The sequence below is a fragment of the Pleurodeles waltl genome, chromosome 12, assembly GCF_031143425.1.
Source record: "Pleurodeles waltl isolate 20211129_DDA chromosome 12, aPleWal1.hap1.20221129, whole genome shotgun sequence".
NCBI classification, from domain to species: domain Eukaryota; kingdom Metazoa; phylum Chordata; class Amphibia; order Caudata; family Salamandridae; genus Pleurodeles; species Pleurodeles waltl.
Window position 1 is genome coordinate 79,626,003 of NC_090451.1, and position 14,136 is coordinate 79,640,138.

At 45.0% G+C, this 14,136-nt stretch overlaps 1 protein-coding gene across 2 annotated transcripts in view; it reads right to left on the reverse strand.

Annotated features, from left to right (window-relative positions):
* Window positions 1-1,267: 1,267 nt before the first annotated feature.
* The window catches only part of BTBD2 (BTB domain containing 2), a 127,704-nt gene continuing 114,835 nt past the window's right edge, over window positions 1,268-14,136 (reverse strand). For both annotated transcript variants that reach the window (XM_069216607.1, XM_069216606.1), the window contains one exon: window positions 1,268-2,159. In XM_069216607.1, the coding sequence (XP_069072708.1) occupies window positions 1,998-2,159 (162 nt within the window). In that variant the 3' untranslated portion in view covers window positions 1,268-1,997. The remainder of the gene's footprint in view (window positions 2,160-14,136) is intronic.

A 14,136-nucleotide genomic window follows, 5' to 3' on the forward strand; every position in this document is an offset into this window, starting at 1 on the left:
ATCAATAAATCATTAGGCTTCAACTGTTCCAGAAAAAAAAGTATATCCAATATCAATCAGTCAACGGGTTTGTCTAGCAAACCTGTCACCCATGAGGGGTATCCAGGTGCTGCATTGCCATTAGCCAAATAGCCAGGTCTTGAGGCCTTTCTTGAACTCCCGAAGGGACGGAGCTGTGTTCCGGTGGGATGGGAGGCTGTTCCAGGCTTTAGCTACAATAAAGGAGAAAGCGCAACCTTTGTAGGAGCTGCAACGGATGCGAGGGGGGAGTGTTGCTGAGTGGAAGTGTCTGAAGGGTTAGTGGAAGTTCAGTCAGTGGCTGAGCCAGGTGGGTCCAAAGTTGTGCAGGGCCTTGTATGTGTAGGTCAGGATCTTGAATTGGCATTGTTTGTGCATAGGCAGCCAGTGGAGGTTCCTTAGGTGTTGGTTGTGGGGTTCTAGATGACCTGCGTGACTGTTCTTCTCGTGGTGACTGGCTGCCTCTTTTTCCAAAGCATACGTAGAGTGAGGAAGCAGGTGGCAGAGACTGCGCTTGATCTGCTTCTCCATGCTGAGTTTGTTGTCAAAGATGATCCCCAGGTTCCTGAAGGCGTTTGAGGTCCTGAGGGGTGGCCCTAGCTCATCAGGCCACCAGGAATCATCCCAGGGTGAGGCAGTTTCTGCAAATATGAGGACTTCTGTTTTTTTCACTTCACAAAATACTTATTGCAAAGGTATGAAACAGGACCCCAGTCAATAACAGGATCCACTTTAAACTTCTTTTGGCTGCACTACCAAGCAGTAAATTGTCTTTACTGAGATGGTCTGAAAATCAAAAAGATTGAGGAAAAACACAAGAAGCACACCCTACTTCACCCCGTGATCATGGGAGGGTGTACTTGGGCTCAGAAAGGACAATTCGGGACCAACTACTGTAGGTCTGTGGTACTTACAGAGATTGCTTGGTTCCAAAAGTATTACGAAAATTTCAATTCACAAACAAATTCCCACTATCAGGGGCCTTGTAGCACATTTTTCTCCTTTTTGATTTTTCTCATACTTAATATGTGTGGAAATAATTTAATTGGAATCCTGAGTCCCACGGAAATAGAGGGATCTCAAAAACACAGCTGGTAAAGAGTGGCATGTAGAGAGAGCCCACTCAACATTGTTGACTTTCAGCGACGGCCTGGAGACCAAGCAATGACGTTCAATAAAAAATAAACATCTTACACCCCAGTTTCCCCAACAAATAAGTCGGTGCTAAAAGAAGGCACACAACACAAAATTGTGGTTGGTCGGTCATTCATTCATTCATTCATACATACAAGAAATAATGCTTTGACGGATTTTCCTCAATAGGCTCAAAACAAACAACGGTTGTTTACATCAACAATCAGAAGAAAACAAGGGAGGATGCAACCAAAGTGCTTGTCATCACATCTGCCATTTGAAGAGAGTAGATTTGGAACCGCCCCTCACTTGAAACCACCAAAAGTTCGGCTAGGACAGTATGATCTTGGGTGGACTTGTGAAGATGTGGTATATATTTTTTTTTAAGTGTTCTTTCTGTGAAATGGGTCGCCACTGTCCTCTCCTTATATTCCTCTCTGCATGCAGAAGAATCCATTTCATCAAGTTTTTCAAGGCCTTTGCTATTACCAGGGCTGCAAGGAAAAAAAATCACATGAATCAAGCACTTCTGGACTCCTAAGCAGCCCCAGCTACATTCATGAATTTTAAAAAGGCAATTCTGCTTCATAGATACGTGGGTGCAAGTAGGTAGAGATATACAACATTCTATCCACAGGCAACCAACAAAGGAGATCTGGGAAGCTGCTAGAATGTGGCCATAACCCCAGCAGCACAGGATAGCACAGGGTTCCTCATCCGTAAGGAGATCTTTGGCTCAGGTGGAACCATGCGCACAGTGCACCCTAGCCAACACTCATTGTTCAGAATGGAGAGGATCATTCTGACAAACAGTCAGTTGAGGTTTGCAGGTGGACCATCCCCCATTATGTATAGAAAATCATCTCTGGGATCTGTCCGTCCTCCACAGAAGTGCCATTGTTGTTTCCAGCCGCATAGCAGAATGTGAAGCAGGTTTTGGCACCTGTAGTAGGAGATTCGTGGATGACCTTACGCAGGCCTTTCGTTCCATAGTGAGAGTCTGGGCCCTATAATAAAAGCAAAATATAGTAACTGTAGAATATAAGGTAAGAACATATGGTCAAAAATACAATGATGAAATATACATATATATTCACTAAAACACCAAAGGTTTCTAGGACATTATAGCTAGGTTCAGGTTTTACACGCACAAAATCACAGAAATTCAGCTGTTCTAATTATTTCAAGTAACTATAACTCATGACCTAAGGAAACTATGACTCGTGCCCCCACCAGTAATTTTACTGCAATTGTTACAGTGATATTATCAGTGACGTCATAGAAGATTTCATGAGTGATGTAAAATCTGGGGCAATTAGAGCATGGTGAAGTCATGAGTTATAGTTACCTTAAGGTACAAGTTGTAGTTATTTGAAATAACTAACGAGAACAGCTGAATTTCTTAGGTGTATGCATTTAAAATCTGAACCTAACTACAACGTCCCCATAACCTTTGTTTTTTTAGTACATTTCTAAGTTTTTTTTTTCTATTTCTTAACTATAACGTCCCTGTAACCTTTGTTTTTTTTTCAGTGAATTTATAGTTTTTTGTTTTAAAATTTATTTTTTTTTAACGTTAAGTAAGATGCCAATCGCAATGCACAGTATGGAGGAGGGGTTGAATGCAGGGTCTGGCCTAGCATTGTGCTGCCCTTGTGTGGTTGTTGTTCCGGCTCTGCCCTTCCCACCTGCCCTGAAGAGTTAGCCTGCTTCCCCACCCATCTCCTCCCTACCCTCTGTTGGCCAAGTCCATGGACCAGCCCCCTCATTCTTATCCTGCCTGGTTTGATGTGCTGCTACTGCCCTCCATTTTGCTTGATGTCCCAGCCCACACCTCCTACCCTTTGCTGCCCAATTCTATGCCCCATCATTGCCCTCCAGCAAGTCTCTGTGCTTAGCTTGCTACCCCTATTCTCCTTCCCTCGCCTGCTGTCTAAGCACATGCCCCTGTACCCTCCTTTTTGACTACCGTGGTTCGTAGGCGTGCCACTTCCCCTCCTATTGAGTGTTCTGTTGAGCTGCCATTGTCCCTCTCACCTGCCTAGCATGGTCAGATGGCTGCCACCTGTCACTGCCACCTCTACCCTGCCTGAGTTCCATGCCCCTATCCTCTCTTCCTGTCCTCCATGGTCCATTTTGCTGCCACATTCCTCTGCCCTCCAAGCTCTGCTGATTAGCAACTGCTCCTCCTACTTGCCCTGAGTGGTCTGTCGTGAAGCCCTTCCCCTGACCTCTCGTCTATGTCCATCCCCTACCCCTCCCTTCTGTCCTGCATGGTCCTTTCTGCATTCCCCTTCCCCCCCGCCCACCATGGACGTAGTGCTGCCACTAACCCTCCACTTGCCCTGCATGATCTGCTGTGCTGCCACAGCCCCTCCCACCTGCCCTGTGTGGCCATCTTGTGCCTTTGAACCCCCCCTACACCTTCCCTCCGTTGTTCGTGTGTATGCCATTATAGTCTCACTGTTACTCTCCATGGTGTGCTTCCAGTGCCCATCCCGCCATCCCTCTATGGTCAAGCTTGCTGCTCCTACCCTGCTCCCCTTGCACCCAGGCCTCTGTTTTCCATGTGCAGACTCCTATCCCCTCCCTCCTGCCTGGTCTGGCCCGTTGTCATGTCCCTACACCCTCCCTCCTGCCCTTCATGGTCCTTTATGCTGTAACTGTCCCTCTTGTCTGTCCGGGATGGTCAGCTTGCTGCCCTTGCCTCTTTCCCCTCTGCTCTCTTTTGTTTCCATGTGCATGGCCCGGTCACCTCTCTATTGCTTTCCATGATCCACTGTGCTGCACTACTGCCCCGCTTGCCCTGTGTGGTATATTGTGCTGCTGCAACCTCTAACACCTGCCCTATAAGGTCAGATTTGTGCCGCTGCCCATCTCCCTCCTACCCTTTGTTATCAGAGTCCATGTCTCTACCCCTTTCCTTCTGGCCTCTGTGAACCAATGTACCATACTTGTCAACATCTTGAACTTGGTTAGGGAACTTTTGGAAAAATAAACCTTGGGAGCTGATTTTCCCCATTGAATTACATTGAAAAAACAAAAGGAGATTTTGGCAGGAGCCAGATAAAATAAGCCCTTTCGAGCTTAAAAACATCTGGAGTCTCCTGCCAAAACCAGGTCTGTTGGCATGTATGGTTGGATTGCCACTGCTTCTTTCTTCTGCCCTCAATGGTCCGTTATATTTCCACAGCCTCTCATGCCTGTCCTGCATGGTTGGATTGTTTACCCTGCCCCCCCCCCCCACTTCCTCTGCATTGCTTTGTTTACCCTGCCCCCCTTTCTCTGCACTGCCCAACTTGTTGCCTCTGTACCTTCATTCCTGCCCTCAATTATTCAAGCCTGTGCCCTTGACCTCTGCCTCCATACAGTATACTAATGACCAGATTGCTAACATTCTTTATTTGTTACAAAAGTGTGGTACGCCTGTCTGCACCCTATAAAACTGCAACAAAAACAAAAAAAGCATTTGCAATGCAAGGGGTCTCGCGTTTGCTTGAGTTCGAGTTATTAGCTTTGTAAATTCCTAACTGGACTTTTCTTGCCATATAAATTGAAAATAAAAAGTAAAACAGTTGACATAAGCAAGCTGATTCAAAGCACCACGGCTGCAATAAGCGTGTGTGCGAAAGAGACAAAAGGAAAAAGAAGTTTGCTTGCAATCAAATATATTGGAAAAAGTGTAATTATCCATGTAACAGGGTCGATAGCCAAGAAAGTAACAAAACTGCCCCAAGGAGGGACAAACGTAAAGCATTTACCAATTATAACAAAGGATTTTTGAACGGCAAGCCCGTGAACGTGTTATAGTGATGAGTGCGCGGTGGGCGTGGTTAAAAGCCCACAGATAGATTTAAACAGACCAGAGCGCTTGCACTCGACCTACAAATAGGTGTTTCGAACACTTTTGTCACCGAGCCCTACGTGGGCTACATTTGGGTGATTGAGTGCTACATTTGGTCTTTTTTTGTCTCTGGTGGCCATCTTGGGAGACTCATTTGTTATGAAGTTCTCTAATTTCCTCATTTACTGCAGTATCCTCGGTAGAAAATGCTTTCAGTTTTCCACTTCAATTCCATCACGATGGTGTTCAGATGTGCCACACGTTTGGCATAAATTCGGAATGTTAGCAACCGTAGTTGCTCATTAGAACATTCTAGTAAAGCTGCTGTTCACCAGGAAGTAAACTTGCAGACTGATGCCAGTGTTGAAAGTTCATGTTTCAGTCTGCATGTCAGAATGTTTTAATGAAACAGAAGAAGGCATTTTAAAATTCACTTAAAACATGTCCTAATGTGTTTTTCTGCAGCACTAACCATAATTCCTATGACAAAATGAACTCCCTCATTTTGTTCCTTTCTCAACTAAATGTTTTAAGTTTTACCAGTTTGATTCAATCAAGATGGCTTCAAGTGTGCCACACTTTTGTCATAAGTAATACTGTTAGGGCTCTAGTTGTTCTTTAGAACATTCTGGGAGGCTGCAATAGAACACAAGGGAATCACAACAGGCTATTGGAAGTAAGCTTTACTGAGTATGTCAGACTTCATTCTCATATGGCTGAGAAAGATGGTGTGAAACTGCAGAAAATCTGCTCTCATTTTAGCTTCTGGAGCACCTTCTATAACCTCTATGGGAAAATCATGTAAAAACAGTTTACTCACAAACATGATTCATAAAATCACAGCAGAAGGCTTTTTCACAGGGTGAAAACACCTTAGAACACACCACAATTCCTAAAATCAGTATGGTACCTTCAAAAAAATTATTTATATTATAACTAAGATGTTATCACCATTTGTAACCCTCAAAACCTGTCATTCACTATAATGCATTTCAATGGGGTGCTATCATGTATATTGGTCCCAGGGTGGCTGCCAGCACTTTCTGGTTTAAGTGCTGACAGCCAATTGGATCTCACCATGAGATTTGTGCTTAGGCGCCGCCCAGATACACAAACTTGAATTACCTTTAATAGCTCGATGTTAGAAATTAGGTCTCTAGTTGGCAGTCAGTTTACACCCTGCCCAAGAATAGAGACTAACTCTAGTCAGAGTAAGGGAGATACCCAGCTCAGATAACCCATGCTCACACCCTTGGTAGCTTGGCACGAGCAGTCAGGCTTATCTCAGAAGCAATGGGTAAAGTATTTGCACATACCACACAGTAATACAATGAAAACACTACCAAGGACACTAAACCAGTTTTAGAAAAATACCCAATATTTATCTGTGTAAAACAAGACCAAAATGAGAAAAATCCAAAATATAGTAATAAAAGTTATGAATTTTGCAAGAATTACTTAAAAATACAGTTCCTTGAAGTCGACAGATCTGGCTGGGACTATCACGGCGTGGTGAACAACAAATCCAACAGTCCTGGCTGGCCGCGGCATCGAGGGCCAGCTACGGCGTCGGGAACACCCGCAAACAGTACCTTGGAAATGTAGGGCATTGTGATCCTTGCGATGTCGCTGGCGTCGGTGGGTGTCTGTTCCGGAGATCAGTGCTGGGGTCGTCGGTCCCTTGGAAGTCACACGCGTTGCAGATCAAACCCCGGGCTGATGACGAAATCAGGAGCACTGGCGTTGATGGCGTCTGTATGCGGTACGAAGCTGGACAATGCGGCGTGCGGTGCACTCAGGTCACAGTGCAGGCAGCAGCTCGGTGACGGCGCCCTGCGGCGTTGGTGAGACTAGGGCTGCGGTGTCAACCAGGGCAGTGCAGTGTCTCCAGGTGGCGGTGCAGTGTCTCCAAATAGAGGTGCAGGCAGTGGTGTCGTTGTTGCTGAACAGCTGTCATCGGCCGTCCTAAGGCTGTGGTACGACACCGGGCGGGCTCCGTGTGGCGCCCAAGAGTCGCAGTGCAGACAGGGACATCTGTTGACAATGCTGGAGTCGCTGGTATCGGTGGACCGGGGCTGCAGTGTGGGACGGGATGGTGCTTCATGTACCTCACGAGCAGTGTCCTCAGGCCACAGTGCAGGCAGTGGTGTCAATGTCAGCGTAGAGCATAGTCATCAGGGATACCAAGGCTACAGTGAGAGCAAGGCGATGTGGAGTGCAAGGCAAGCAGTGGCGGCATCCGTGAGATCCAGGTCGCTGTGCAAAGCAGGGCATTGCTCTTTGCGGCGGCAGGTCACAGTGCAGGCAGCGGCGTCAGACGGCATTGTGGTGGTTTTCCTTCTGTTGCAGCACAAAACACGCAGTTCCCAATGCTGTAGGCAGATGAACCTGAAGTCTTTGATATCCCCGAGACTTCCAACAGGAGGCAAGCTCTACTTCAAGCCCTTGGAGAAACTTCACAAGCAGGATACACAACAAAGTTCAGTCTTTGTTCTCTCCACAGCAGAAGCAGCAACTGCAGGCCAACCCAGCAAAGCACACACAGCCAAGAGGCAGTGCTCCTCCTCCAGCTCTTCTCCTTGGCAGAGGTTTCTCTTGATCCAGAGGTTTTCTAAAAGTCTGGGGTTTTGGGTCACTAGTTAAAGGAAAGTCTCTGTTGTTCACAAGATCCTGCCTTACCCAGGCCTGGCCCCAGACACACTCCAGGGGGTAGGAGACTACATTGTGTGAGGACAGGCACAGCCCTTTCAGGTGTAAGTGTCCGCTCCTCCATCCTCACTTTAGCCCGGGAGACTCATCAGGATATGCAGGACACACCTCGGCTCTCTATGCGTCACTGTCTAGAGGGAATTCACAAACAGCCCAACTGTCAGTCTGACCCAGACGTGGATCTCACAGGCAGGCAGAGGCTGCCTGCCTGTGAAAGTAACATTTTCAAACTAACAATCTAAAAACCAACTTTACCAAAAGATATATTTTTAAATTGTGAGTTCTGAGACCCTAAACTCAAAATCTCTACCTGCTCCCAATGGGAAACCGCACTTAAGACATTTAAGGGCAGCCCCATATTAAGCTATGGAAGATACAGGCCTTGCAATAGTGAAAATCAACTTTGGCAGTGTTTCACTATCAGGACATGTAAGACACATCTGTCAATGTCCTACCTTTTCAATACACTGCACCCTGCCCATGGGGCTACCTAGGGCCTACCTTAGGGGTGCCTTACATGTACATAAAGGGAAGGTTTGGGCCTGGCAAGCGGGTACACTTGCCAGGTTGAACTGGCAGTTTAAAACTGCACACAGACACTGCAGTGGCAGGTCTGAGCCATGTTTACATGGCTACTCATGTGGGTGGCACAACCAGTGCTGCAGGCCCACTAGTAGCATTTGATTTACAGGCCCTGGGCACCTCTAGAGTAATTTACTAGGGACGTACTAGTAAACCAAATATGCAGTAATGGAAAAACCAAACACTAATACAATTTACACAGAGCGCATATGCACTTTAGCAGTGGTAAAGTGCCTTGACTCCTAAAGCCAACAAAAACTGGTCAGAAAAAATAGAAGGCAGGAAGCCAAACGTTTAGGGACAGGTCCAACACTCGAAAACTACCAAACGGATTTACACCAAATAAAAATGTCAATCTGCGGACCAAAAGCTGCCTTTCTACCAAATGTGGTGTAATTCCATCTAGCAGTTCAGGCTGCAGGCATGTCTAAAGAGTCTATGGGACTTAACATAAGAAATGCACTTTTGACACCCCCTTTTTCTCGGCCCCCTCTTGACTGATCATCCTGAAACTTTTCATGCACAACAAGACTCTAGAGGGCACTTTTTTTGGAAAATGAAATGAAGATTAGTCAAACTGTGCCAAAGATGGAGGCAAGTAAAAAAAAAAAAAAAAACACATATATATATATATATATATATATATATATATTTTTTTTTCTATGGAAACTAGGTCCTAACTATAACTACCTACTGGTGTCCACCGGTAGTGTGTGTGTGTATATGGAAAATGTCACTTACCCAGTGTACATCTGTTCGTGGCATGAGTCGCTGCAGATTCACATGCTGTGCACAGTCCGCCGTCTGGTGTTGGGCTCGGAGTGTTACAAGTTGTTTTTCTTCGAAGAAGTCTTTTCGAGTCACGAGACCGAGGGACTCCTCCCACTTCGATTCCATTGCGCATGGGCGTCGACTCCATGTTAGATTGTTTTCCCCGCAGAGGGTGAGGTAGGAGTTGTGTATGTTAGTAATAGTGCCCATGCAATGGAATGAATACGTATGTACATAATAAAGGTTAAAGTAATATAGTTACAAATGTACAAATGTTGAAGATCTACTTCTAAACGGCTACAGGCTCCCGGGGAGGCGGGTGGACGCATGTGAATCTGCAGCGACTCATGCCACGAACAGATGTACACTGGGTAAGTGACATTTTCCGTTCGATGGCATGTGTAGCTGCAGATACACATGCTGTGCACCGACTAGTAAGCAGTTATCTCCCCAAAAGCGGTGGTTCAGCCTGTAGGAGTTGAAGTAGTTTGAAATAATGTTCTTAGTACAGCCTGACCTACTGTGGCTTGTTGTGCAGTTAACACATCTACACAGTTGTGCTTGGTAAATGTATGAGGTGTAGACCATGTTGCTGCCTTACATATTTCGTTCATTGGAATATTTTCTAGAAAGGCCATGGTAGCCCCTTTCTTTCTGGTTGAGTGTGCCTTTGGTGCAATAGGCAGCTCTCTCTTTGCTTTAAGATAGCAGGTTTGAATACACTTAACTATCCACCTAGCAATGCCTTGTTTTGAAATTGGATTTCATGTATGAGGTTTTTGAAAGGCAATAAATAGTTGTTTTGTTTTTCTAATTAGTTTCGTTCTGTCAATGTAGTACATTAGTGCTCTTTTGATGTCTAATGTATGTAGTGCTCTTTCAGCTACAGAATCTGGTTGTGGGAAGAACACTGGTAATTCTACTGTTTGATTTAAGTGGAACGGTGAGATAACCTTTGGTAAAAATTTAGGATTTGTTCTTAGAACTACTTTATTTTTATGTATCTGAATAAATGGTTCTTGTATGGTAAATGCTTGAATCTCGCTCACTCTTCTTAGAGATGTGATGGCAATCAAAAATGCAACTTTCCACGTTAAGTATTGCATTTCACAAGAATGCATGGGCTCGAAAGGTGGACCCATGAGTCTTGTTAAGACAATGTTGAGGTTCCATGAAGGAACAGGTGGTGTTCTTGGTGGTATGATTCTCTTTAAGCCTTCCATAAACGCTTTAATGACTGGTATTCTAAATAGTGAAGTTGAATGAGTAATTTGTAGGTAAGCTGATATTGCGGTGAGATGTATTTTTATGGAAGAGAAAGCTAGATTTGATTTTTGCAAATGTAGTAAATATCCTACTATATCTTTTGGAGATGCGTGTAATGGCTGAATTTGATTATTCTGGCAGTAATACACGAATCTTTTCCACTCGTTTGCGTAGCAGTGTCTAGTGGTAGGTTTCCTAGCTTGTTTTATGACCTCCATACATTCTTGTGTGAGGTGCAAGTGTCCGAATTCTAGGATTTCAGGAGCCAAATTGCTAGATTCAAAGATGCTTGATTTGGATGTCTGATCTGTTGTTTGTGTTTGTTAACAGATCTGGTTTGTTGGGTAGTTTGACATGAGGTACTACTGACAGGTCTAGTAGTGTCGTGTACCAAGGTTGCCTCGCCCATGTTGGTGCTATTAGTATGAGTTTGAGTTTGTTTTGACTCAACCTGTTTACTACATATGGAATGAGAGGGAGAGAGGGAAAAGCGTATGCAAAGATCCCTGACCAGTTCATCCATAGAGCATTGCCTTGGGATTGATCTTGTGGGTACCTGGATGCGAAGTTTTGGCATTTTGAGTTTTCCTTTGTTGCAAATAGATCTATTTGAGGTGTTCCCCAAATTTGAAAGTAATTGTTTAGTATTTGGGGGTGAATTTCCCATTCGTGGGTTTGTTGGTGATCTCGAGAGAGATTGTCTGCCAACTGATTCTGAATCCCTGGAATAAATTGTGCTATTAGGCGAATGTGGTTGTGAATCGCTCAATGCCATATTTTCTGTGTTAGGAGGCACAACTGTGTCGAGTGTGTCCCTCCTTGTTTGTTTAGATAATACATTGTTGTCATGTTGTCTGTTTTGACAAGAATGTATTTTTGGGTTATTATGGGTTGAAATGCTTTCAGCGCTAGAAATACTGCTAACATTTCCAAGTGATTTATGTGAAACTGTCTCTGATGTATGTCCCATTGTCCTTGGATGCTGTGTTGATTGAGGTGTGCTCCCCACCCTGTCATGGAAGCATCTGTTGTTATGACGTATTGTGGCACTGGGTCTTGGAAAGGCCGCCCTCGGTTTAAATTTGTACTGTTCCACCATAGAAGCGAGATGTATGTTTGGCGGTCTATCAACACCAGATCTAGAAGTTGACCCTGTGCTTGTGACCATTGTGATGCTAGGCACTGTTGTAAGGGCCGCATGTGCAATCTTGCGTTTGGGACAATGGCTATGCATGAAGACATCATGCCTAGTAGTTTCATTACCATTCTGACTTGTATCTTTTGTGTTGGATACATGGCCTGTATTACTTTGTGAAATGTTTGAACCCGTTGTGGACTTGGAGTGGCAATCCCTTTTGCTGTGTTGATTGTCGCTCCTAAGTATTGCTGCGTTTGACACGGCAAAAGGTGTGACTTCGCGTAGTTGATGGAGAAACCTAGCCTGTGAAGGGTTTGTATGACATATTTTGTGTGCTGTGAACACTGTTTTAGCGTGTTGATTTTGATTAACCAGTCGTCTAAGTACGGGAACACATGTATTTGCTGCCTTCTGATATGTGCAGCTACTACTGCCAGGCATTTTGTAAAAACTCTTGGCGCAGTTGTTATTCCGAATGGCAACACTTTGAATTGGTAATGTATTCCTTGGAATACGAACCTTGGGTATTTCCTGTGTGAAGGATGTATTGGTATATGGAAATACGCATCTTTTAGATCTAATGTTGTCATGTAGTCTTGCTGTTTGAGCAGTGGGATTACGTCTTGTAACGTGACCATGTGAAAGTGGTCTGATTTTATGTAGGTATTTAGTGTTCTGAGATCTATTATTGGTCTCAGAGTTTTGTCCTTTTTGGGTATTAGAAAGTACAGTGAGTAAACTCCTGTGTTTTTTTGTTGAATTGGTACTAATTCTATTGCGTCCTTTTGTAGCAATGCTTGAACTTCTAGTCCTAGAAGATCTATATGTTGTTTTGACATATTGTGTGTTTTCGGTGGGACGTTTGGAGGGAATTGGCGAAATTCTATGCAATAACCATGCTGGATAATTGCTAAGACCCAAGTATCTGTTGTTATTTCCTCCCAAAGTTTATAAAATTGGCTTAGTCTTCCCCCCACAGGTGTTATGTGATGGGGGTGTGTGACTTGTGAGTCACTGCTTATTTTGAGGGGATTTTTGGGCCTTGGAATTTCTCTATTTTTTGGGAATTGGCCCCCTCTAAATTGCCCCCGAAAACCTCCCCTCTGATATTGACCCTGGTAGGTAGGCCTTGTTTGTGAGGTTGTGGTTTCTGTGGGTTGACCTCGAAACCCTCCCCTAAAAGGTGTTTTCCGAAATGTGCCTCTGCTCTGCGGGGAGTAGAGTGCGCCCATGGCTTTGGCTGTATCGGTGTCCTTTTTGAGTTTTTCGATGGCAGTGTCTACCTCCGGCCCAAACAATTGCTGTTCATTAAACGGCATATTGAGCACAGCCTGCTGTATTTCAGGTTTGAACCCAGAAGTGCGCAGCCATGCGTGCCTTCGTATTGTGATTGCAGTGTTTATTGTCCTTGCAGCTGTATCTGCTGCATCCATGGAAGACCGTATCTGATTATTTGAGATACTTTGTCCCTCTTCCACCACCTGTTGCGCTCTTTTTTGGAACTCCTTGGGTAAGTGTTCGATGAAATGTTGCATTTCATCCCAGTGAGCCCTGTCGTATCTTGCCAAAAGTGCTTGTGAATTGGCAATACGCCACTGATTTGCTGCTTGTGCTGCAACCCTTTTTCCCGCAGCATCAAATTTGCGGCTCTCCTTGTCTGGAGGTGGTGCGTCGCCTGAGGTATGAGAGTTGGCTCTCTTACGAGCTGCCCCCACAACTACTGAGTCTGGTGTTAGTTGTGTTGTAATATATATTGGATCTGTGGGCGGTGGCTTATATTTTTTCTCCACCCTTGGAGTTATGGCTCTGCCTTTAACTGGATCCTGAAAACTTTGTTTTGAATGTCTTAGCATTCCTGGGAGCATGAGAAGGCATTGATACTGGCTATGGGTGGAGGATAGGGTGTTAAAGAGAAAGTCATCCTCAATTGGTTCCGAATGTAAGGAGACATTGTGAAACTCGGCTGCCCTTGCGACCACCTGTGTATAGGATGTACTGTCCTCAGGTGGTGACGGTTTTGTAGGATAAGAGTCTGGGCTATTGTCAGACACTGGAGCATCGTAGAGGTCCCATGCATCGGGATCATCCTGACTCATTGTGGTATGAGCTGGTGAGTGCATCAGTGGTGGAGTTGTTGCTGGTGATGCATGTATTGATGGTGGTGGAGACGGTGGTGGGGTTGTTTTCCTTGCCACCTTTGCTTGTGGTTGCTTGTCCTTTTGTTGAAAGGCAAGTTTCCTTTTTATTTTGATTGGGGGGGGAAGAGTGGTTATCTTCCCTGTGTCCTCATGAATATGAAGCCTTCTTTGCGTGTAGTCAGGCTCTACAGCTTGAAGCTCCTCTCCAAATCTGTGTAATTGGGAGGTTAATCCTTGTTCCTCTGTATAGGAACTAGTTTTCGGCTCCGAGGCTGGCTGTTTCGGAACCGAAACCTTTTCGGAAGTCTTTTTAGGCTCAGAAGAAACCTTCTTTGTTTTCGGCGTGGTGTCTCTGTGCCGAAATTCTTCGGTGCCGCTGTCTCTGTGCCGAAGTTTCTCGGAGCCGCTGTCTCGGCTCCGAGGTTGCTGTGTGGCGATATCTCGATCGGAGTCGGATGACTTCGACACCAGCATGCCCTTTTTCGGTGCCTTGGATGGGTCACCTATTTTTCGGGTTAAGCCATGGCCTGTTGGTG